The sequence below is a fragment of the Rhinichthys klamathensis genome, unplaced genomic scaffold (assembly GCF_029890125.1).
Source record: "Rhinichthys klamathensis goyatoka isolate OS25496 unplaced genomic scaffold, OSU_Roscu_1.1 h1tg000204l_1, whole genome shotgun sequence".
NCBI lineage: Eukaryota > Metazoa > Chordata > Actinopteri > Cypriniformes > Leuciscidae > Rhinichthys > Rhinichthys klamathensis.
In genome coordinates, this window is record NW_026606729.1 from 443,211 (window position 1) to 466,272 (window position 23,062).

Sequence of the window (23,062 nt, forward strand, 5' to 3'; positions counted from 1 at the left end):
TCCACGGGCCGCAGTGTAAGGCCAGACCCGCTCCGTTCCTCTTCTAGCGCTCCACGGGCCGCAGTGTGAGGCCAGACCCGCTCCGCTCCTCTTCTAGCGCTCCACGGGCCGCAGTGTAAGGCCAGACCCGCTCCGTTCCTCTTCTAGCGCTCCACGGGCCGCAGTGTAAGGCCAGACCCGCTCCGTTCCTCTTCTAGCGCTCCACGGGCCGCAGTGTAAGGCCAGACCCGCTCCGTTCCTCTTCTAGCGCTCCACGGGCCGCAGTGTAAGGCCAGACCCGCTCCGTTCCTCTTCTAGCGCTCCACGGGCCGCAGTGTAAGGCCAGACCCGCTCCGTTCCTCTTCTAGCGCTCCACGGGCCGCAGTGTGAGGCCAGACCCGCTCCGCTCCTCTTCTAGCGCTCCACGGGCCGCAGTGTAAGGCCAGACCCGCTCCGTTCCTCTTCTAGCGCTCCACGGGCCGCAGTGTAAGGCCAGACCCGCTCCGTTCCTCTTCTAGCGCTCCACGGGCCGCAGTGTAAGGCCAGACCCGCTCCGTTCCTCTTCTAGCGCTCCACGCGCCGCAGTGTAAGGCCAGACCCGCTCCGTTCCTCTTCTAGCGCTCCACGGGCCGCAGTGTAAGGCCAGACCCGCTCCGTTCCTCTTCTAGCGCTCCACGGGCCGCAGTGTGAGGCCAGACCCGCTCCGTTCCTCTTCTAGCGCTCCACGGGCCGCAGTGTAAGGCCAGACCCGCTCCGTTCCTCTTCTAGCGCTCCACGGGCCGCAGTGTAAGGCCAGACCCGCTCCGTTCCTCTTCTAGCGCTCCACGGGCCGCAGTGTGAGGCCAGACCCGCTCCGCTCCTCTTCTAGCGCTCCACGGGCCGCAGTGTAAGGCCAGACCCGCTCCGTTCCTCTTCTAGCGCTCCACGGGCCGCAGTGTGAGGCCAGACCCGCTCCGCTCCTCTTCTAGCGCTCCACGGGCCGCAGTGTGAGGCCAGACCCACTCCGCTCCTCCGATCCCTGATGTGATCTTCAGTTTTGAGATCACCGATTATAATTTGCTTCCAATGAAAGCATCTTCAAAATGGCGACCTGTGTTTGAGGAAGCGCTGCTGATCCCAGCCTGGGGATATTCAAATTAAATGACCCATCATACCACTGATCAGCTCTACCAAACTTGGATGTCTTTTTCCATTAATAAACAAACACTGTTAAGTTGTTTTGATTGATACTGTGAAGCAGCTTTGATACAATCTGTATTGTGAAAAGTGCTATATAAATATATTTGACTTGACTTGACTTGCTGTCGAACGGATTGACTGATCATGTGTTACTGAGTCTCGTTTCAGCTCTTCTGTTGTGTTGTTGTGCTTTAGCTGGAGATTCACGTCAAATTTAATGACCAGTTTGTTCAGAAATCCAGGTAAATGCATAGGTTCACACACTTATTTTCTGCAAATGTAGAAGAAAACTCAGTCTTCATAAAAGCATCTTTAAGCATTATTATTATTATTTTATTTTATTATCTGATGCCTGAAACCTCACGCTTTCCTGTGATGCCTTACGAGAAATGCAAATCTAGTTAAAATGTGTATTCCGAGAACAAAGCCTCTCGACCGCTACGGCTCGAATAAACGAGTAGCACATTAATCATAATTAACTGATGTGAACACAAACAAATGGAGAAGCAGGTTCCCTTACATTTTGTGTCTGTTTGTACAAATGGTTCATATTTATTTCTCTATCGTGTTCGTCTGATATCCCTTACACTGGAACACGAGAGAGGAAGAAAGCTCAGTAATGGATTCTGGACAGATGTATTGCTCCACGTCTTCAGTTTCCCAGTGGCCCGTTTCAGTGTCTTCAATAACAGATCCCAGCGGCCCGAGGCTCGGGTCCACCGCCTGACACCTCGCGTCAGTGTGACAGAACACACAGATCTGGAGAACAGAAGTCAAGCACATCTAGGAAAGTAAAACTCAAAGAAACAAATACGAAACAGGAGAATTTGGTCAAGCTGCTTTTAATCTGACTTCACAGCACGTCTGTGCAAACATCGCATTGCATTGTTGAATGATGAACACTATTAAATACTACTAATGTAAAAACTCATATATGATATAAATCATGAACTCCTGCACTCAAATCTGCAGCAGCAGGGCGACGCCAGCGAGGGTCCACTTGGACGGGCTGTCTTTGGTCCGGAGGTTGAAGGTCCACACGTACGTGGGCCCGCGCTGCCGGGTCTTATAGACAGGGCACTGGTACAGGCTGCGCAGGTCCTGCTTGTCTACCGGGATCGCCTTGATGAATATCACAGGCATCGCGGGCGTCAGCTCCTTCAGACGGGCATCCACCATGATCCCAGCCTGCAGGACACACACACACACGCACGAGCGCACACCACACACACACCACACCACACACACACACACACACACACACACACACACACACACATTAAATAATGTCAAGTCATAATGTCATATACTGTATATTCATAATTACATGAAGTACAGATCATTTGAAAAACAGCATGAAATGGACATTGTGATTGAGTTCTCCACCCTATTCTGATGAATATCCCAGTGAAATGTCTGATAAAAGATTACGAGGGCACATACATTTATAATGTTTTATATTTCACTGCAATCTTCCTTTAAAAATGTCCACGTTGACTTCATGGAGACTTATGAGGATTATAAGGATTATAAGGATATAAGGATTATATGATAAAACAATAAGACAAGTGACTTCCAACAGATACATTTCTTGACAATAATATTGTCATATAGCAACTTGGTGAAGTGGATTCACAATCAGATTTTAAAGTTGTGATCGGTTTCATAATGTTTGTTAATGACAGATTTAATGTGATTGAGTTCCTGTTGGCCACAGTATAAGGGATCTTGTGTAAAGTACAGTAGGTACAGTGGTTAGCTTCGGCCTGCACTCTCTGAGCGGTGTTCTCTGAGCAGTGTTCTCTGAGCGGTGTTCTCTGAGCGGTGTTCTCTGTTCTCTGAGCGGTGTTCTCTGAGCAGTGTTCTCTGAGCGGTGTTCTCTGAGCAGTGTTCTCTGAGCGGTGTTCTCTGAGCAGTGTTCTCTGAGCGGTGTTCTCTGAGCGGTGTTCTCTGTTCTCTGAGCGGTGTTCTCTGTTCTCTGAGCAGTGTTCTCTGAGCGGTGTTCTCTGAGCAGTGTTCTCTGAGCGGTGTTCTCTGAGCGGTGTTCTCTGAGCTGTGTTCTCTGAGCGGTGTTCTCTGAGCGGTGTTCTCTGAGCTGTGTTCTCTGAGCGGTGTTCTCTGTTCTCTGAGCTGTGTTCTCTGAGCGGTGTTCTCTGAGAGGTGTTCTCTGAGCGGTGTTCTCTGAGCGGTGTTCTCTGTTCTCTGAGCGGTGTTCTCTGAGCGGTGTTCTCTGAGCTGTGTTCTCTGAGCAGTGTTCTCTGAGCAGTGTTCTCTGAGCGGTGTTCTCTGAGCGGTGTTCTCTGAGCGGTGTTCTCTGAGCGGTGTTCTCTGAGAGGTGTTCTCTGAGAGGTGTTCTCTGAGCGGTGTTCTCTGAGCGGTGTTCTCTGAGCGGTGTTCTCTGTTCTCTGAGCGGTGTTCTCTGTTCTCTGAGCGGTGTTCTCTGAGCGGTGTTCTCTGTTCTCTGAGCGGTGTTCTCTGAGCGGTGTTCTCTGTTCTCTGAGCGGTGTTCTCTGTTCTCTGAGCGGTGTTCTCTGAGCGGTGTTCTCTGTTCTCTGAGTGGTGTTCTCTGAGCGGTGTGCTATGAGCGGTGTTCTCTGTTCTCTGAGCTGTGTTCTCTGAGCGGTGTTCTCTGAGAGGTGTTCTCTGAGCGGTGTTCTCTGAGCGGTGTTCTCTGTTCTCTGAGCGGTGTTCTCTGAGCGGTGTTCTCTGAGCTGTGTTCTCTGAGCAGTGTTCTCTGAGCAGTGTTCTCTGAGCTGTGTTCTCTGAGCGGTGTTCTCTGAGCGGTGTTCTCTGAGCGGTGTTCTCTGAGCGGTGTTCTCTGAGCGGTGTTCTCTGAGAGGTGTTCTCTGAGAGGTGTTCTCTGAGCGGTGTTCTCTGAGCGGTGTTCTCTGAGCGGTGTTCTCTGTTCTCTGAGCGGTGTTCTCTGTTCTCTGAGCGGTGTTCTCTGAGCGGTGTTCTCTGTTCTCTGAGCGGTGTTCTCTGAGCGGTGTTCTCTGTTCTCTGAGCGGTGTTCTCTGTTCTCTGAGCGGTGTTCTCTGAGCGGTGTTCTCTGTTCTCTGAGTGGTGTTCTCTGAGCGGTGTGCTATGAGCGGTGTTCTCTGAGCAGTGTTCTCTGAGCGGTGTTCTCTGAGCGGTGTTCTCTGAGAGGTGTTCTCTGAGAGGTGTTCTCTGAGAGGTGTTCTCTGAGCGGTGTTCTCTGAGCGGTGTTCTCTGAGCGGTGTTCTCTGTTCTCTGAGCGGTGTTCTCTGTTCTCTGAGCGGTGTTCTCTGAGCGGTGTTCTCTGTTCTCTGAGCGGTGTTCTCTGAGCGGTGTTCTCTGAGCGGTGTTCTCTGTTCTCTGAGCGGTGTTCTCTGAGCGGTGTTCTCTGTTCTCTGAGTGGTGTTCTCTGAGCGGTGTGCTATGAGCGGTGTTCTCTGTTCTCTGAGCTGTGTTCTCTGAGCGGTGTTCTCTGAGAGGTGTTCTCTGAGCGGTGTTCTCTGAGCGGTGTTCTCTGTTCTCTGAGCGGTGTTCTCTGAGCGGTGTTCTCTGAGCTGTGTTCTCTGAGCAGTGTTCTCTGAGCAGTGTTCTCTGAGCGGTGTTCTCTGAGCGGTGTTCTCTGAGCGGTGTTCTCTGAGCGGTGTTCTCTGAGCGGTGTTCTCTGAGAGGTGTTCTCTGAGAGGTGTTCTCTGAGCGGTGTTCTCTGAGCGGTGTTCTCTGAGCGGTGTTCTCTGTTCTCTGAGCGGTGTTCTCTGTTCTCTGAGCGGTGTTCTCTGAGCGGTGTTCTCTGTTCTCTGAGCGGTGTTCTCTGAGCGGTGTTCTCTGTTCTCTGAGCGGTGTTCTCTGTTCTCTGAGCGGTGTTCTCTGAGCGGTGTTCTCTGTTCTCTGAGTGGTGTTCTCTGAGCGGTGTGCTATGAGCGGTGTTCTCTGAGCAGTGTTCTCTGAGCGGTGTTCTCTGAGCGGTGTTCTCTGAGAGGTGTTCTCTGAGAGGTGTTCTCTGAGCGGTGTTCTCTGATCGGTGTTCTCTGAGCGGTGTTCTCTGAGCGGTGTTCTCTGTTCTCTGAGCGGTGTTCTCTGAGTGGTGTTCTCTGTTCTCTGAGCGGTGTTCTCTGTTCTCTGAGCGGTGTTCTCTGAGCGGTGTTCTCTGTTCTCTGAGCGGTGTTCTCTGTTCTCTGAGTGGTGTTCTCTGTTCTCTGAGCGGTGTTCTCTGAGCGGTGTTCTCTGAGAGGTGTTCTCTGAGCGGTGTTCTCTGAGCGGTGTTCTCTGAGAGGTGTTCTCTGTTCTCTGAGCGGTGTTCTCTGTTCTCTGAGCGGTGTTCTCTGAGCGGTGTTCTCTGAGAGGTGTTCTCTGAGCGGTGTTCTCTGAGCGGTGTTCTCTGAGAGGTGTTCTCTGTTCTCTGAGCGGTGTTCTCTGAGCGGTGTTCTCTGTTCTCTGAGCGGTGTTCTCTGAGCGGTGTTCTCTGAGCGGTGTTCTCTGAGCAGTGTTCTCTGAGCGGTGTTCTCTGAGCGGTGTTCTCTGAGCAGTGTTCTCTGAGCGGTGTTCTCTGAGCGGTGTTCTCTGAGCAGTGTTCTCTGAGCGGTGTTCTCTGAGCGGTGTTCTCTGAGAGGTGTTCTCTGAGAGGTGTTCTCTGAGCGGTGTTCTCTGAGCGGTGTTCTCTGAGAGGTGTTCTCTGTTCTCTGAGCGGTGTTCTCTGTTCTCTGAGCGGTGTTCTCTGAGCGGTGTTCTCTGAGCAGTGTTCTCTGAGCGGTGTTCTCTGAGCGGTGTTCTCTGAGCAGTGTTCTCTGAGCGGTGTTCTCTGAGCGGTGTTCTCTGAGCGGTGTTCTCTGAGCGGTGTTCTCTGAGAGGTGTTCTCTGAGAGGTGTTCTCTGTTCTCTGAGCGGTGTTCTCTGAGCGGTGTTCTCTGAGAGGTGTTCTCTGAGCGGTGTTCTCTGTTCTCTGAGCGGTGTTCTCTGAGCGGTGTTCTCTGTTCTCTGAGCGGTGTTCTTTCTCTGAGCGGTGTTCTCTGAGCGGTGTTCTCTGAGCGGTGTTCTCTGAGCGGTGTTCTCTGAGCGGTGTTCTCTGAGCGGTGTTCTCTGAGCGGTGTTCTCTGTTCTCTGAGCGGTGTTCTCTGAGCGGTGTTCTCTGTTCTCTGAGCGGTGTTCTCTGAGCGGTGTTCTCTGTTCTCTGAGCTGTGTTCTCTGAGCGGTGTTCTCTGAGCGGTGTTCTCTGAGCGGTGTTCTCTGTTCTCTGAGCTGTGTTCTCTGTTCTCTGAGCTGTGTTCTCTGAGCTGTGTTCTCTGAGCGGTGTTCTCTGAGCGGTGTTCTCTGTTCTCTGAGCGGTGTTCTCTGTTCTCTGAGCGGTGTTCTCTGAGCTGTGTTCTCTGAGCGGTGTTCTCTGTTCTCTGAGCGGTGTTCTCTGAGCGCTGTGTTCTCTGAGCGGTGTTCTCTGAGCGGTGTTCTCTGAGCGGTGTTCTCTGAGCGGTGTTCTCTGAGCGGTGTTCTCTGTTCTCTGAGCGGTGTTCTCTGAGCGGTGTTCACTGTTCTCTGAGCGGTGTTCTCTGAGCGGTGTTCTCTGTTCTCTGAGCTGTGTTCTCTGAGCGGTGTTCTCTGAGCTGTGTTCTCTGAGCTGTGTTCTCTGAGCTGTGTTCTCTGAGCGGTGTTCTCTGAGCGGTGTTCTGAGCGGTGTTCTCTGAGCGGTGTTCTCTGAGCGGTGTTCTCTGAGCGGGTTTCTCTGAGCGGTGTTCTCTGAGCGGTGTTCTCTGTTCTCTGAGCAGTGTTCTCTGAGCGGTGTTCTCTGAGTGGTGTTCTCTGAGCGGTGTTCTCTGTTCTGTGTTCTCTGAGCGGTGTTCTCTGAGCGGTGTTCTCTGAGCGGTGTTCTCTAAGCGGTGTTCTCTGTTCTCTGAGCGGTGTTCTTTGCTCTCTGAGCGGTGTTCTCTGTTCTCTGAGCTGTGTTCTCTGAGCCGTGTTCTCTGAGCGGTGTTCTCTGAGCGGTGTTCTCTGAGCGGTGTTCTCTGAGCGGTGTTCTCTGAGCGGTGTTCTCTGAGCGGTGTTCTCTGTTCTCTGAGCGGTGTTCTGTGAGCGGTGTTCTCTGAGCGGTGTTCTCTGAGCGGTGTTCTCTGAGCGGTGTTCTCTGAGCGGTGTTCTCTGAGCGGTGTTCTCTGAGCAGTGTTCTCTGAGCGGTGTTCTCTGAGCGGTGTTCTCTGAGCGGTGTTCTCTGAGCGGTGTTCTCTGTTCTCTGAGCGGTGTTCTCTGAGCGGTGTTCTCTGTTCTCTGAGCGGTGTTCTCTGAGCGGTGTTCTCTAAGCGGTGTTCTCTGTTCTTTGAGCGGTGTTATTTGCTCTCTGAGCGGTGTTCTCTGTTCTCTGAGCTGTGTTCTCTGAGCGGTGTTCTCTGAGCGGTGTTCTCTGAGCGGTGTTCTCTGAGCGGTGTTCTCTGTTCTCTGAGCGGTGTTCTCTGAGCGGTGTTCTCTGTTCTCTGAGCGGTGTTCTCTGAGCGGTGTTCTCTGTTCTCTGAGCGGTGTTCTCTGAGCGGTGTTCTCTGTTCTCTGAGCGGTGTTCTCTGAGCGGTATTCTCTGTTCTCTGAGCGGTGTTCTCTGTTCTCTGAGCGGTGTTCTCTGAGTGGTGTTCTCTGTTCTCTGAGCGGTGTTCTCTGAGCGGTGTTCTCTGTTCTCTGAGCGGTGTTCTCTGAGCGGTATTCTCTGTTCTCTGAGCGGTGTTCTCTGTTCTCTGAGCGGTGTTCTCTGAGCGGTGTTCTCTGTTCTCTGAGCGGTGTTCTCTGAGCGGTGTTCTCTGTTCTCTGAGCGGTGTTCTCTGAGCGGTGTTCTCTGTTCTCTGAGCGGTGTTCTCTGAGCGGTGTTCTCTGAGCGGTGTTCTCTGAGCGGTGTTCTCTGAGCTGTGTTCTCTAAGCGGTGTTCTCTGAGCGGTGTTCTCTGTTCTCTAAGCGGTGTTCTCTGTTCTCTAAGCGGTGTTCTCTGTTCTCTGAGCTGTGTTCTCTGAGCAGTGTTCTCTGTTCTCTGAGCGGTGTTCTCTGAGCGGTGTTCTCTGAGCGGTGTTCTCTGTTCTCTGAGCGGTTTTCTCTGAGCGGTGTTCTCTAAGCGGTGTTCTCTGTTCTCTAAGCGGTGTTCTCTAAGCGGTGCTCTCTGAGCGGTGTTCTCTGAGCGGTGTTCTCTGTTCTCTGAGCGGTGTTCTCTGAGCGGTGTTCTCTGAGCGGTGTTCTCTGTTCTCTGAGCTGTGTTCTCTGAGCGGTGTTCTCTGAGCGGTGTTCCCTGTTCTCTGAGCTGTGTTCTCTGAGCGGTGTTCTTTGAGCTGTGTTCTCTGTTCTCTGAGCGGTGTTCTCTAAGCGGTGTTCTCTGTTCTCTAAGCGGTGTTCTCTAAGCGGTGCTCTCTGTTCTCTGAGCGGTGTTCTCTGAGCGGTGTTCTCTAAGCGGTGCTCTCTGTTCTCTGAGCTGTGTTCTCTGAGCGGTGTTCTCTGTTCTCTGAGCGGTGTTCTCTGAGCGGTGTTCTCTGTTCTCTGAGCGGTGTTCTCTGAGCGGTGTTCTCTAAGCGGTGCTCTCTGTTCTCTGAGCTGTGTTCTCTGAGCGGTGTTCTCTGTTCTCTGAGCGGTGTTCTCTAAGCGGTGTTCTCTGTTCTCTAAGCGGTGTTCTCTAAGCGGTGCTCTCTGAGTGGTGTTCTCTGAGCGGTGTTCTCTGTTCTCTGAGCGGTGTTCTCTGTTCTCTGAGCGGTGTTCTCTGTTCTCTGAGCGGTGTTCTCTGAGCGGTGTTCTCTGAGCGGTGTTCTCTGAGCGGTGTTCTCTGAGCGGTGTTCTCTGAGCGGTGTTCTCTGTTCTCTGAGCGGTGTTCTCTGAGCGGTGTTCTCTGTTCTCTGAGCGGTGTTCTCTGAGCGGTGTTCTCTGTTCTCTGAGCGGTGTTCTCTGTTCTCTGAGCGGTGTTCTCTGAGCGGTGTTCTCTGAGCGGTGTTCTCTGAGCGGTGTTCTCTGAGCGGTGTTCTGAGCGGTGTTCTCTGTTCTCTGAGCGGTGTTCTCTAAGCGGTGTTCTCTGTTCTCTGAGCGGTGTTCTCTAAGCGGTGTTCTCTGAGCGGTGTTCTCTGTTCTCTGAGCGATGTTCTCTAAGCGGTGTTCTCTGTTCTCTGAGCGGTGTTCTCTAAGCGGTGTTCTCTGAGCGGTGTTCTTTGTTCTCTGAGCGGTGTTCTCTGTTCTCTGAGCGGTGTTCTCTGTTCTCTGAGCGGTGTTCTCTGAGCGGTGTTCTCTGTTCTCTGAGCGGTGTTCTCTGTTCTCTGAGCGGTGTTCTCTGTTCTCTGAGCGGTGTTCTCTGTTCTCTGAGCGGTGTTCTCTGAGCGGTGTTCTCTGAGCGGTGTTCTCTGAGCGGTGTTCTCTGAGCGGTGTTCTCTGAGCGGTGTTCTCTGAGCGGTGTTCTCTGTTCTCTGAGCGGTGTTCTCTGTTCTCTGAGCGGTGTTCTCTGAGCGGTGTTCTCTGTTCTCTGAGCGGTGTTCTCTGTTCTCTAAGCGGTGTTCTCTGTTCTCTGAGTGGTGTTTTCTGAGCGGTGTTCTCTGTTCTCTGAGCGGTGTTCTCTGAGCGGTGTACTCTGAGCGGTGTTCTCTGAGCGGTGTTCTCTGTTCTCTGAGCGGTGTTCTCTGAGCGGTGTTCTCTGTTCTCTGAGCGGTGTTCTCTGAGCGGTGTTCTCTGTTCTCTGAGCGGTGTTCTCTGTTCTCTGAGCGGTGTTCTCTGAGCGGTGTTCTCTGTTCTCTGAGCGGTGTTCTCTGAGCGGTGTTCTCTGTTCTCTGAGCGGTGTTCTCTGTTCTCTGAGCGGTGTTCTCTGAGCGGTTTTCTCTGTTCTCTGAGCGGTGTTCTCTAAACGGTGTTCTCTGTTCTCTGAGCGGTGTTCTCTGTTCTCTGAGCGGTGTTCTCTGTTCTCTGAGCTGTGTTCTCTGCAATCTCTCTGAAGACGGAGAACTTCACAGAGTTAAAGATCGCAGAGTATTAGAGAGACGAATGCAAATAATGTTGACATTGCAGCCTCTATGGAGGACGCGGTTATGATGAAGTTTATGGTGCTTTTGAACAGTGATAGTTTAACGAGTGTGGATGAACACAGTCCCTGAAGCTCGTCCTCGCACAGCTCCACTGTAGGGTGAGTGTCTTTAGTTACGGGCCTGAAACGCCACGCTGACGTCTCGACTCTTCAAGTGGATCACACTCGCTGGTCGGCGGAGAGCAGATCTGGGCCGGGATAAATATAGGAGAAGAGTGAGTATGCCTCTGTGTTTAACGCTTTATCCTGCATCACGTATGCTGGAACACATCCCGAACCTCTGTTTGAGTTCATGGAAGATGTGCGGCGTAAAACAGTGATTAAAATCTCCCTGTGCGTAATTAAAACAGGCTTTCACAGAGATTCCCAGAAAGCCGCATGCCGTCACATTCATTAGAGCGCTAATGGTGCAGATGCGCTGCTCGTGCGGGTCCGTGTGTTTGTGGGAGTGTTGAACTGTAGAGATCTCAGAAACCAGCTCAATCAACTCCTTAACCAAATCAACAGGTACATTAACGAACAGCACTCATTAACACCAGCGTCTGTCGTTAAGGCCTCAAGTGTGCACTACATGCTGACGCTCATCTAACGAGCTGAACGTTGGTCTTCGTGAGTTCAGGAACTGCTGCGTCTCGTTCTTCTGTCTTTAAAACTCCCGTTTCATTTCTCATAGCAATGCAGTCAATGTGAACTTAAGCCAGTAAATCTTACAAATGCATTAATATACTCATAAGTGCTTAAGTGTGCTATCTTCTCATCTGCGTTCTGCTTGAACATGTTACACACATCTAATCGGTTCTGTAATACATTTTCATTTTGCAACTTTGCAACAGATCATTTTAAGATATATTTTAATCTAGGAAATGTAAATTATATTATTGAATTTAAATTATCATTTTGCTCCAAACGTTGCACATATAATATGGAAAATGTAAATTTAAATACAGAAATGCATTGTCATTTTGCATATTACATTTCAAATTGAATATTGCTACCCATAAGCTTCCATTAATTTTTTTTTGCATTAAAAGCATTTTCAAAATTACAAATGTGTTTGTGTGTATATCTGAATCACACACTACTGTATATTAAGGGGGCGATATGAATATCCCGGTTATAAGCACATATATAGCTTTATCACTCTCTCATTTTACAATTAACACTTAGATCTAGAACACAGAGCCCAGCGAGGATGACCCAAACCCTGACCCAGAGACGGTACCTGACCCTGACCCTGAACCCAGAGACAGTACCTGACCCTGACCCTGACCCAGAGACGGTACCTGACCCTGACCCAGAGACAGTACCTGACCCAGAGACTGTACCTGACCCTGACCCAGAGACAGTACCTGACCCAGAGACGGTACCTGACCCTGACCCTGACCCAGAGACGGTACCTGACCCAGAGACTGTACCTGACCCTGACCCAGAGACGGTACCTGACCTTGACCCTGAGACGGTACCTGACCCTGACCCTGACCCAGAGACGGTACCTGACCCTGACCCTGACCAAGAGACGGTACCTGACCCTGACCCAGACCCAGTACCTGACCCTGACCCAGAGACGGTACCTGACTCTGACCCAGACCCAGAGACGGTACCTGACCCTGACCCAGAGACAGTACCTGACCCTGACCCAGACCCAGAGACAGTACCTGACCCTGACCCAGAGACGGTACCTGACCCTGACCCAGAGACGGTACCTAACCCTGACCCAGAGACAGTACCTGACCCAGAGACGGTACCTGACCCTGACCCAGAGACAGTACCTGACCCTGACCCAGACCCAGAGACGGTACCTGACCCTGACCCAGAGACAGTACCTGACCCTGACCCAGAGACGGTACCTGACCCTGACTCTGACCCAGAGACGGTACCTGACCCTGACTCTGACCCAGAGACGGTACCTGACCCTGACCCAGAGACAGTACCTGACCCTGACCCAGACCCAGAGACGGTACCTGACCCTGACCCAGAGACAGTACCTGACCCTGACCCAGAGACAGTACCTGACCCTGACCCAGAGACAGTACCTGACCCTGACCCAGAGACGGTACCTAACCCTGACCCAGAGACAGTACCTGACCCTGACCCAGAGACAGTACCTGACCCTGACCCAGAGACAGTACCTGACCCTGACCCAGAGACGGTACCTGACCCTGACCCAGAGACAGTACCTGACCCTGACCCAGAGACAGTACCTGACCCTGACCCAGACCCTGACCCAGACCCTGACCCAGAGACAGTACCTGATCCTGACCCAGAGACGGTACCTGACCCTGACCCAGAGACGGTACCTAACCCTGACCCAGAGACAGTACCTGACCCTGACCCAGACCCTGACCCAGAGACGGTACCTTATCCTGACCCAGAGACGGTACCTGACCCTGACCCAGAGACAGTACCTGACCCTGACCCAGAGACAGTACCTGACCCTGACCCTGACCCAGAGATGGTACCTAACCCTGACCCAGAGACAGTACCTGACCCTGACCCAGACCCTGACCCAGAGACGGTACCTGACCCTGACCCAGACCCTGACCCAGAGACAGTACCTGACCCAGACCCTGACCCTGACCCAGAGACGGTACCTAACCCTGACCCAGACCCAGAGACGGTACCTGACCCTGACCCAGAGACGGTACCTGACCCTGACCCAGACCCTGACCCAGACACGGTACCTGACCCTGACCCAGACCCTGACCCAGAGACGGTACCTGACCCTGACCCAGACCCTGACCCAGAGACGGTACCTGACCCTGACCCAGACCCTGACCCAGAGACGGTACCTGACCCTGACCCAGAGACGGTACCTGACCCTGACCCAGAGACGGTACCTGACCCTGACCCAGAGACGGTACCTGACCCTGACCCAGAGACGGTACCTGACCCTGACCCAGACCCTGACCCAGAGACGGTACCTGACCCTGACCCAGACCCTGACCCTGACCCAGAGACAGTACCTGACCCAGACCCTGACCCTGACCCAGAGACGGTACCTAACCCTGACCCAGACCCAGAGACGGTACCTGACCCTGACCCAGAGCCGGTACCTGACCCTGACCCAGAGACGGTACCTGACCCTGACCCAGACCCTGACCCAGAGACGGTACCTGACCCTGACCCAGACCCTGACCCAGAGACGGTACCTGACCCTGACCCAGAGACGGTACCTGACCCTGACCCAGACCCTGACCCAGAGACGGTACCTGACCCTGACCCAGAGACGGTACCTGACCCTGACCCAGAGACGGTACCTGACCCTGACCCAGAGACGGTACCTGACCCTGACCCAGACCCTGACCCAGAGACGGTACCTGACCCTGACCCAGACCCTGACCCAGACCCAGACCCAGACCCAGTACCTGCGGCTCCCAGCGCGCTCCCTCCATGAAGAGCCCGTGGATGTAGGCTCCCTCTCGGGGCGGCGTGCTGAACTCCTCTCGGCTCTTCTTGGTCACGTCGCACTGCAGGCTCATGCGGTCCAGCGGCCACTCGTTGCGCCGGGCCATGGACTGCATGATGGCCGTGAGGAAGGACTGCGGGTTGAAGAAGCCGGCGAGCCACACCACCGCCGGCAGGCTGAAGTCCGAGGTCCAGGTCTCCAGCTCGCGGATGCGGGTCAGCAGGTCCACGAACCAGATGCCCAGGCCACACATGGACGGGTACGCTCGCTTGGTCCAGGAGTCCGGCACCTGGTCCAGGTACACCGCGTTCTGGAGGTTCTCCATGTCGTTGGTCATCGTGAGCTCGCCCTGTGAGAGGAACACGTCAACAGTGATCAGTCGAGTCGCCTTCCTTTATACAGCGCTTTAACAATATAGAGTTTCACGGCAGCTTTACAGTGATAACAGGAGATTACAGTAACAGAGAGTGTTTAGGCTTTACAGCAGCTCTAGAATAAAGTTATTGTCCAGCTAAAGTTAGTTTTGATTGATTCACTTCCGTTGCAAAGATCATTAGTTATTAACTTAGTGGCCGCTAACACGACACCGCTCTAACAGAAACCCTTAACGCGCTCCGGCCGCCCACTCGCACGACAACTCGAGAACGCCAACCCTGAAACCGGGACCAAGGTGCAGCTCAATTTACATGTTAAAAAGAAATCCTAAATAACAAATGAACTGATTATTTCCAGGTAAACAAATCATCACGACGTCGCCTTCCAGAGATAATCAAGTGTTTATGTTGATAACAGCATTCTGCTCATTAAACCGATGCCAGCCTGTACAGTGCTCACCTGAAGAACACGATTAATGAGGTCATCTAACACTGTTACTCCTGGAGCTCTGATGACGGGTGCTGTTCTCATCACTCGATGGGCGTCATCGCAGAGATTCAGTGTTAATGCCAACAAACAGACGACGCCTTTGAGACGATTTTGCTGCTTGGTTTTAAAGTGTTACATTTTTAATTTTCAAGAATTCAAATGTGTTTCTTCATGACGAAATCAGGCTAAAAACTCTCCATCCGAGAATATGACATTATTGTCTTTAATGAAAAAGTCACAGCTGAATATAAAGACACATGAAGCAAATGTAAAATGTGTTTATTCTCTCATCTAAAAATATCACTGTCAGATTGCCGTCTCTTCCAAGCATCATTTCATTCTTTAGTTTTTAACATTATAATATTTCCCACAATGCAATGTGTCAAGGAATGTGCATAATTTCGATAACTTGAATGTTTTGTCTTGTTAGTAAAGGACTTCAGTGATTTGAGAAGGTGATTCTGTACAGGCTCGACACAGAAAGGAAAATCCTCCTGTTCCCGAGCACAGAGGTGCGGTGCGGAGAGAGCACACACCGACGCCACATCACACTTCAGCAATACGGCATACAAATCATTCAGACACCAGATCAGCATTAGATGTGGCGATGAGATCCGTAAAGCAGCAGAGAAAAGGTTTCAGAGTATTACAGGTGTGTGTGTGTGTGTGTGTGTGTGTGTGTGTGTGTGTGTGTGCATGTGCGTGTGTGCATGTGCGTGTGTGCGTGTGCGTGTGTGTGAGAGAGTGTGCTCTTGTTTTCATGACAACTGAGGACATTTTTATGATAACACACCTTCAATATGAGGACACTCGGAAAAATGAGGACATTTCCTGAGTCCTCATATTTCAAATGGCTTTAAAAACACACTAAGCAGTGTTTTATTAAAAATGTAAAAATGCAGCATGTCTCCTGTGATGGGCAGGTTTAGGGATAGGGGCAGTGTAGGGGGATAGAATATACAGTTTGTCCAGTATAAAAGTCATTACGCCTATGGAATGTCCTCATATATCACAAAAACACAGCTGTGTGTGTGTGTGTGTGTGTGTGCACGCGCGTGTGTGTGTGTGTGTGTGTGTGTGAGAGAGAGAGTGTGTGTGAGTGTGTGTACTTGTACAGCTATCTTTGTGAGGACTAGTTTGAGTTTTAGACCATCGGAGTGAGAACTAAGAGAGTAAAGTGAGGATTTGGCCGGTCTTCACTTTCTGAGAGCCTTTAAAGGCCTGTTTGAGATCTAGACCTGGGGCCAGTTGCATAAACATAGCCATCATGTTAAAACAGTGTCTTAAGAACTAGTTTGACCAACTAGCAGTTAGTTAGGGGTAATCAGTCTTACTGTTTGGTATCAAATTAGACCAATGTACGTTTTTATGTAACTAACTTAAAAAAGTTATGAACAGTCTTGAAGAAAAAAATTGGATGACTAACTTGTAAAACTAGTCTTTCCAGTTTATGCAACTTACCCCTGGTTTTAGGGATCAGGTTATAATGAGGTCAAGGGTCGGTTTAGGGTTGGGTCAGGCAGTTAGTGGAGATGGGTAGGGTTAGGGTAAGGGGCTAGAGATTGCATTGTGTCAATGAGGGACCTCACAAAGTACAAGAATGTGTGTGTGTGTGTGTGTGTGTCTAACCTTCAGGCCCAGACTGAGCTCCTTCAGAGAGCGTTTGATCTCTTGTGTGAGGACGTTCATGCGCTCGCACTCCTGGACTGCCACGACGATATACGGCGTTCTCTCCTCCACCTTCCCCATCATCTCAGTCATGTTGAACTCTTCCGGAAGCTTCTCCAGAATCTCATCAAGCACGGCTTTAACCTGGACACACAAACACGCCACATGAAGTCAGAAATACATATTTATATCTCCGTGGCAAAAGTCTTTAATTTTTTTGTTAAGTCATTCATCAATTAAAATATAACAGGACAAAAATGATACAGAATGTTAATCAGTCATTTTGGTCATTTTTCCATTAGCTCGGCTTAAAGCCAAGCGCTTCATCTTCCTTGACTGATAATTTCCTGAGGTATGATTATTGGTAAATCAGAACACCATACACAGAGGAAATGATCATTTGGAGGATAATTCAAATATTCAATCACTGCAGGAAATGGATTAATCTAATAATGTAATTGATGACGCTGTCACTGCTTTAGGGACGGATGAGCACACAAACACAGTTTGGATGGGAGGGTTTCCATTTACTAATTAATAATAATAATAATCATCATTAAACATTAAACATTTAAACATGACAAGCTAACAAAGTAGGATGTGCACAAAGACTTTAAGGAATTGATTTTCAAAGTAAGGCATATATAAGAAAGCGTATGCATGTGATGAAGCTGTTTCCATCAGCGCCAGAAGGAGTGGGCGAGTGATTCCAGGCACAGCATGTGGATGAGAAGCGGGGCCATTTAATCACATTCCTCTCAGTAGATCTATTAGTCTTTGTCAGATACATGAGGAGTTAATGCAAAGCAGTCATTGCTTACAAATCCCAATCTCTTAACTTAAAAAGGTCAGCTGTCATAATGCATTCCAGCCCTCTTACACGCTCTCATATCTAATGGTTTAAATGTCAGAGGCCTCGGAACCAGCGGCTCCCCCTCTCAGACTCGAGGGCCTTCAGTGTGAGGGCCTTCAGTGTCCGTCTCAGACTCACCCTCACTGGGAGTTTAATGAGGTTAAGTGTACTCACATACAGTCAAACCTAAATGTATTCAGACTCCAACATTTCTCACATTATCACAGTTTATTCGCTATAGTTTAGACAATGGTGATAAATATGAGCAGAACTCAGAGTTCTCAGATCAGTGGATATTTGACTGGTTTTGTCCGTCCTTCTGTTAGACTCTCACACATGAATTATGTTGAATATCTGTCAGCTGTTAAATGTAACTACACAATTAGATAATACCAGTTTAGCTCAACCAGTGACCAAGCAATGCTTCATGTTGTTCAGTCTGTGTGTAAAAAGAGCATTAGCAATTAAAGCTCAAAGTGTCCGAATCATTTTTGGTCCCAAATTTGTATTAATGTTACTGGTAGTCACTGTATGAATGTTTGGGTATAATATGTCACAGTTTACTTTATTTTGCTCTCCTCACTTACATAAATGAACTATAGTGTCCTGCACACACTAGTGAAAAAAAAAATCAAAACTGATATCCGGTGTCTGAGTAATGTTTGGTTGGACTGCAGCTGAACTAGGCAGAGATGTGCTCGTCCTCATTCTGGACACAGGGGCATGATTGCTGTTGTCTGTAGCAGCTGAGTAAGGTCAATAAAGGTACATTAACACTTTTTCCATTGAGATGACTGGGAAAAAAATGTCCCAATTATGCTGAATTAAACCTAACTATTTTTGCTGTGAAAACATCAATGCGGTATCATGAGGTAAATCCTCGATTTTCCTCCTCTTTACACATGGCACTAAATAATGTGTGAAGAGCTTTAGGTGTGAGTGTGTGTTATATACAGTATTGAGTCCAGAACCTTGTCGTCGCGCGAGCCGGACGCCCCCTCTCCGGATCCGCCGTCTCTGGGCTGCATCTCCAGCACGGTTCTGAAGAGCTTCTCCGAGGTCTGCGTGAGGAACCCGATCTCTGCGTTCGGGTGCAGGCCGTACAGGTACGGGGACTCGGGCGGGAGAGCCGCGTCGATGTACTGAAACACATCCAGAGAGAGTCCTGAGTCCTGAGGAGCCGTCGGACTCACATAACCCAACTCACAACACATCTAGTTTATTAAATGTTTAAAAATGTTTTTTCTTGGTTATGTAAACGCTAAGGGAACACTCCACTGTATCAATCTTCAAGCATTATGGGAATGTTATTTTTAAATGTTCTCTGAACGTTCTGAAATAAGTAGCAACATTTAAAAAACGTTAGACAAACTCCAACTAAAACGTTTCAGGTAAAAACACTCCATGAATGATGTATAAATAATGTTTTTGTGCTGATGTTTTGAGAACATTATTAAAGACCAGATAACTTTGAACAAATGTTCAATTGATATTACTAGAAGAACATTTCCTTGTCAGAACGTGAGCTAGAGTTCTGAGAACGGTTCCCTGATCATCATTAGACAGAAGGAGTGAGCTTGAGTGAGTCCACTGGGTCTCTCGTCTGCTGTGATGCTTCTAAAGCAGAGCCGATGACAGAGACTGAGCCTCAGGAACACTGCAGGCATCCTGACTACTTCACACACACACACACACAACAAACACAAACTCAACACTACACACACGCATACAATAAACACAAACACAACACCCTAATGATGAAATCTAGCATGCAGGTATCTGGCGTGAGAGCCGAAATATTCCCCATGCATGACCAGCATCCCAGAGACCTGAATCCCAGAGATCTGAATCCCAGAGACCTGAATTCCAGAGACCTGAATCCCAGAGATCTGAATCCCAGAGACCTGAATCCCAGAGATCTGAATCCCAGAGACCTGAATCCCAGAGACCTGAATCCCAGAGACCTGAATCCCAGAGACCTGAATCCCAGAGATCTGAATGCATCAGACAGAAATGAGTCTTAATTAATGAGCTGGGCTTTAGACACATGCAGAAGATGCATGAAGAGAGGAATGTGCTCTAAAAACTCTAAAACGCTGTGGTAGAATTCATGCATTCAGTCTAAATAGGATCAGTCCAGTCGAGTCACACTTCCACAGATAATCCTCCTTTAATCAGCTGACTCTGACATCACTCGGTACTCACCATCATGTAGCTCCAAACTCGCAAGGCTTTTGGAACAGAACAGGAGTTATTATCATACAGTGAAGCTGATGATCACTGCCTAGCTGGTTAAAGCATGTCAGGTTCCCTCTCGAGGGAACACTATGGGGAACGCCTCTTGGCGTAACGCGTCTGAAGTATGAATGAAACTAATCCAATCCTATTGGCGTTGCGTGATGACGTAGCGTGTGACGGCATTCAGGGAAGCTACAAAGGGACGCCGGCACACCACAGCGTTAGCTTGCGCTCTTCAGCAAGCGCTCTCTGTTGTGTATCTGTCTATTTAGTGTTGTCTGTGAAATATATAATATATCGAAATGGGCAAGTGAGCAGTTTAAGAAGTGTGTGCATCCCTGCCCTCGCTTTATCACGGGTGGGGACACACATGAGATGTGCGTGTACTGCTCCCGCCTGGCTATATTTGATGAAGCCGGCTCGCGCTCCCCGCGGTTCGGGTCCGATCAGATCGTGGGGCTCGCAGGGAGAGCTAGCAGAGGGGATCGAGACTGCTTCGGCACTTTCTCGGTCCTCATCTGATCCCTTAACTCCTGGTGCTGAAGCCCACCCCGCTGTTTCTTTAACTCGGGTTGAGAGCCCGGTGCTGCAGCTGTCTGATTCTGATATAGACGTGCTCAGGATCGCGGAGGGGGATCTGGATGAATCCCTTTTCACTCTGCACCCGTGTATGAGGAGCCCGTGGAGGTTGTAACGCGTGCAGTGGCCAAATTAAACATCAGTTGTCCACAAGAGAGGCAGGAAGCGCAGGCTAGAAGCAAGCTTGATGAGCGCTTTCTGCAGCATCGTTCACAGCCTTCACGCCGGGGTTTGCCGTTCTTTCCAGACTTACACAATGAGTTGTGTAAGTCAAGGAAAAGGCCATTTTCATTGCGCCTGTCTAATCCCCCAGTGTTGGATTACAGCAGCATGGGGGTTAAGAGAACGGTAGGGAGAAGGACAAGGCCGTTAATGCTGTCGTCGACAGGTTCGGTTCCAGAAGACGAAAAAACACGCAGCATTCAGGCAGCATCTCCCTCGCCGTTCAAGGTCCAAAAAGGCTGCCGCCAGGGGTCAGCCTCGGCCGCCATCGAGTTCCTCATACCGGCAGGGACAAAAGGAGAGTGTCGCTTCTAGAGGTCCCCTTCAGAGAGCTTGGGACTCTGGGCGGCGCTCTCACCCACAGCCTCCTGAGAAGACCGTCCTTCAGGCCAGGATGGCAACGGGAAAGAGGTCTTAACTTATGTGATCCTTCCATCTCACAGGAGGTTCCTGAGGTTCGCTTTCGGGGGCGAAGTGGACCAATATCGGGTTCTTCCGTTCGGCCTAGCTCTCTCCCCTCGCACGTTTACCAAATGCATGGATGCAGCTCTAGCTCCGCTGAGGCATCAGGGCATCCGGGTGCTAAATCACATCGACGACTGGCTTATTCTGGCCCAGTCGCAGGAGCTGGCAGTTCGGCACCGAGATGTCGTCCTTGCCCAAATCCAGAGCTTGGGGTTGAGACTCAACACAAAGGAAAGTGTGTTGGCCCCTGCCCAGAGAACTACGTTCCTGGGGGTGGTGAGGGACTCGGTTACGATGCGGGCACTATTGTCTCCTGCACGGATCGAGTCCATGGCCACGGTGACCAGGGTAAAGCTAGGCCAAGCCATCACTGTAAAACATTTTCAAAAAAGAGTGTTAGGGCTCATGGCAGCAGCGTCCAACGTGATACCTTTCGGCCTGCTGCACATGAGGGCCCTGCAGGGGTGGTTGAAAACCAAGCGGTTTTGCCTGAGGAGTAGTCGAGACCATCCTCAGCTCTAGAGCTCCCTCCAGAAGGAAATTGTATGGCCTAAAAAGGAATGTTTTCACCTTTTGGTGTAGAGAGCGTGGCGTGGACCCAGTTAACGGCCCGGTGGCTTCAGTGCTGGAGTTCCTCCAAGATCGCTTCTCGGCTGGTCTTACCCTGTCCACACTCAAGGTGTACGTGGCTGCCATTACGGCTTTCCACGCTCCTCTGGGTGATCGGCCCCTGGGGAGACATCCGCTGGTCGTGCGTTTCTTCCGTGGGGCTCGGAGGATGAGACCTGCGGCTCGTACCAGAGTTCCCACATGGGACCTGGCAGTGGTTCTCGAAGGGCTGGTCGAGGCCCCCTTCGAACCTCTGGAGTCGGCTGAGGCCAAGAACCTGTCACTTAAGGTGGTCTTTCATTTACTCTGCCCTGTCAGAGCACTAAACATCTATGTTCAGAGGTCTTCTCAGTGGAGGAAAGCGGAGCAGTTGCTGTTGTGTTTTGGGTCACCCCACCTCTAAACAGGCCATCAACTGGATAGTTCAGGCTATCTCTATGGCCTATCAGGTGTGGAGTTCACCTCTGGCCGTGAGGGCTCACTGCGTGACACTGCGTCCCTTCGCCACGCCTCCTTCTGCCTGGGAGTGCTTGCTTCAGAGCGCAAGCTAACGCTGTGGTGTGCCGCCGTCCCGCTGTAGCTTCCCTATATGCCGTCACACGCTACGTCATCACGCAACGTCAATAGGATTAGATTAGCTTCAATCGTACTTCAGACGCGTTACGACAAGAGGCGTTCCCCATAGTGTCGTCATCGACAGGGAACAAGGGTTAGGGTTGTACCCTTACAGTCGTAACCCGAGACGTTCCCTTTTGAGCATCGTTTTGTAACCAGGGCGTCTACAGCATATCTAGTTCACCTAGTTCAGGGGTTTCACAGATATTTGATAAAGTCTGAGAAAAATATTAAGTGTAATATAATGGCAAAATGTTGTTTCCAATACTAAATAGTTAGCTTTAATATTGGCACTGTACTAAAGTCAAAATGAATCATGAAAATGTCAAATTTTAAGCCCTAAAAAACCGAATTTGTTCTTTTATTTTCCACACACCCCAGTCTGACCCCTGACCTAGTGAACCGGGACTGGCTTTACATCCAGCAGATGATCTGCAGTCGTCCTCATCACTGTAATCAGATATGATTACGCAGGCCTGAGCAGTGGTTCTCTGTTGTACCTGATGATAGCCGTTGTAGTCGTTGTTCCCCGGCAGACGGAAGCCGTGTGCGAGGTACAGCTCCCCGTCCATCATCTCGGGCTTGATAAACTCCTCCAGGTATGTCCTGCAGAGCCTGCGGTCCCAGTCATCAGTGATGTGACCCCCGTACATGATCTCCCCGAAGAGGTAGCGCAGGTCATCGAAGGGCACCTGGAGGAAGAGAGAGTGTGTGTGAGAGAGAGAGAGAGAGAGAGAGGACCTGCAACCGTCTGACCAGCAGGCCTGAACCACCACACCGCAGCACTTACAACCCATGATTAACTCCCAACTAACATTCAGTGTTGCTCCCTAGAGTGCATTAGAGGTATATGAGACTAATCCGTTTCCTACAGCTGTCAGCTCCGTTACACTGAGAGCTGCAGATACACAGACCGTACACAAAGCAGCGCTTGCTTATCATTTTGAATATCAATCACGCTGATGACTTTCTTCATCTCCGTCGCCTCGTGATATTATGAAAATATTCTTGCGTTTGAATGCTCAGGTAAGATGACGTAAAATTATAACAGCCTTCTGTCTGTACTATCTTGACTTCTTTGCTGGCTTTCATTACTTTCGCTTTTATTCTCGTGCCCAGACTCCTTCGCTAATGCGGGGACACACTTAGCGACTAGCTGAAACATTCTGAGACTGGCTCAACACACTTACACTGTTTCCAACGGACTGCAGCAGCTTTTAAACACCGACTGAACGCGACTCGGCGATTTATTTATTTGATTTATACTTTTAAGCTCCTAAACAAAACCTACGGGAGTCTTCTGAATCCAGACAGAAATGTAAGTCATTGTTCACTGATAATTCTCTGCTGTGGAACCGTGCACAAGTCATATTGGCTACTTTCATTGTGTTTAATTGTCCATTTTG

General features: G+C 50.2%; 1 protein-coding gene across 1 annotated transcript in view; it reads right to left on the reverse strand.

The window, feature by feature from the left end:
* Nucleotides 1-2,087: 2,087 nt before the first annotated feature.
* dnah9 (dynein, axonemal, heavy chain 9) overlaps nucleotides 2,088-23,062 on the reverse strand; it is a 121,408-nt gene continuing 100,433 nt past the window's right edge. Inside the window, exons 65-69 of the mRNA XM_056263251.1 lie at nucleotides 22,157-22,348; nucleotides 17,900-18,070; nucleotides 16,037-16,219; nucleotides 13,503-13,892; nucleotides 2,088-2,346 (exon numbers count right to left, since the gene is read on the reverse strand). Coding sequence (XP_056119226.1) covers nucleotides 2,119-2,346; nucleotides 13,503-13,892; nucleotides 16,037-16,219; nucleotides 17,900-18,070; nucleotides 22,157-22,348 — 1,164 coding nt within the window. The 3' untranslated portion in view covers nucleotides 2,088-2,118. The remainder of the gene's footprint in view (nucleotides 2,347-13,502; nucleotides 13,893-16,036; nucleotides 16,220-17,899; nucleotides 18,071-22,156; nucleotides 22,349-23,062) is intronic.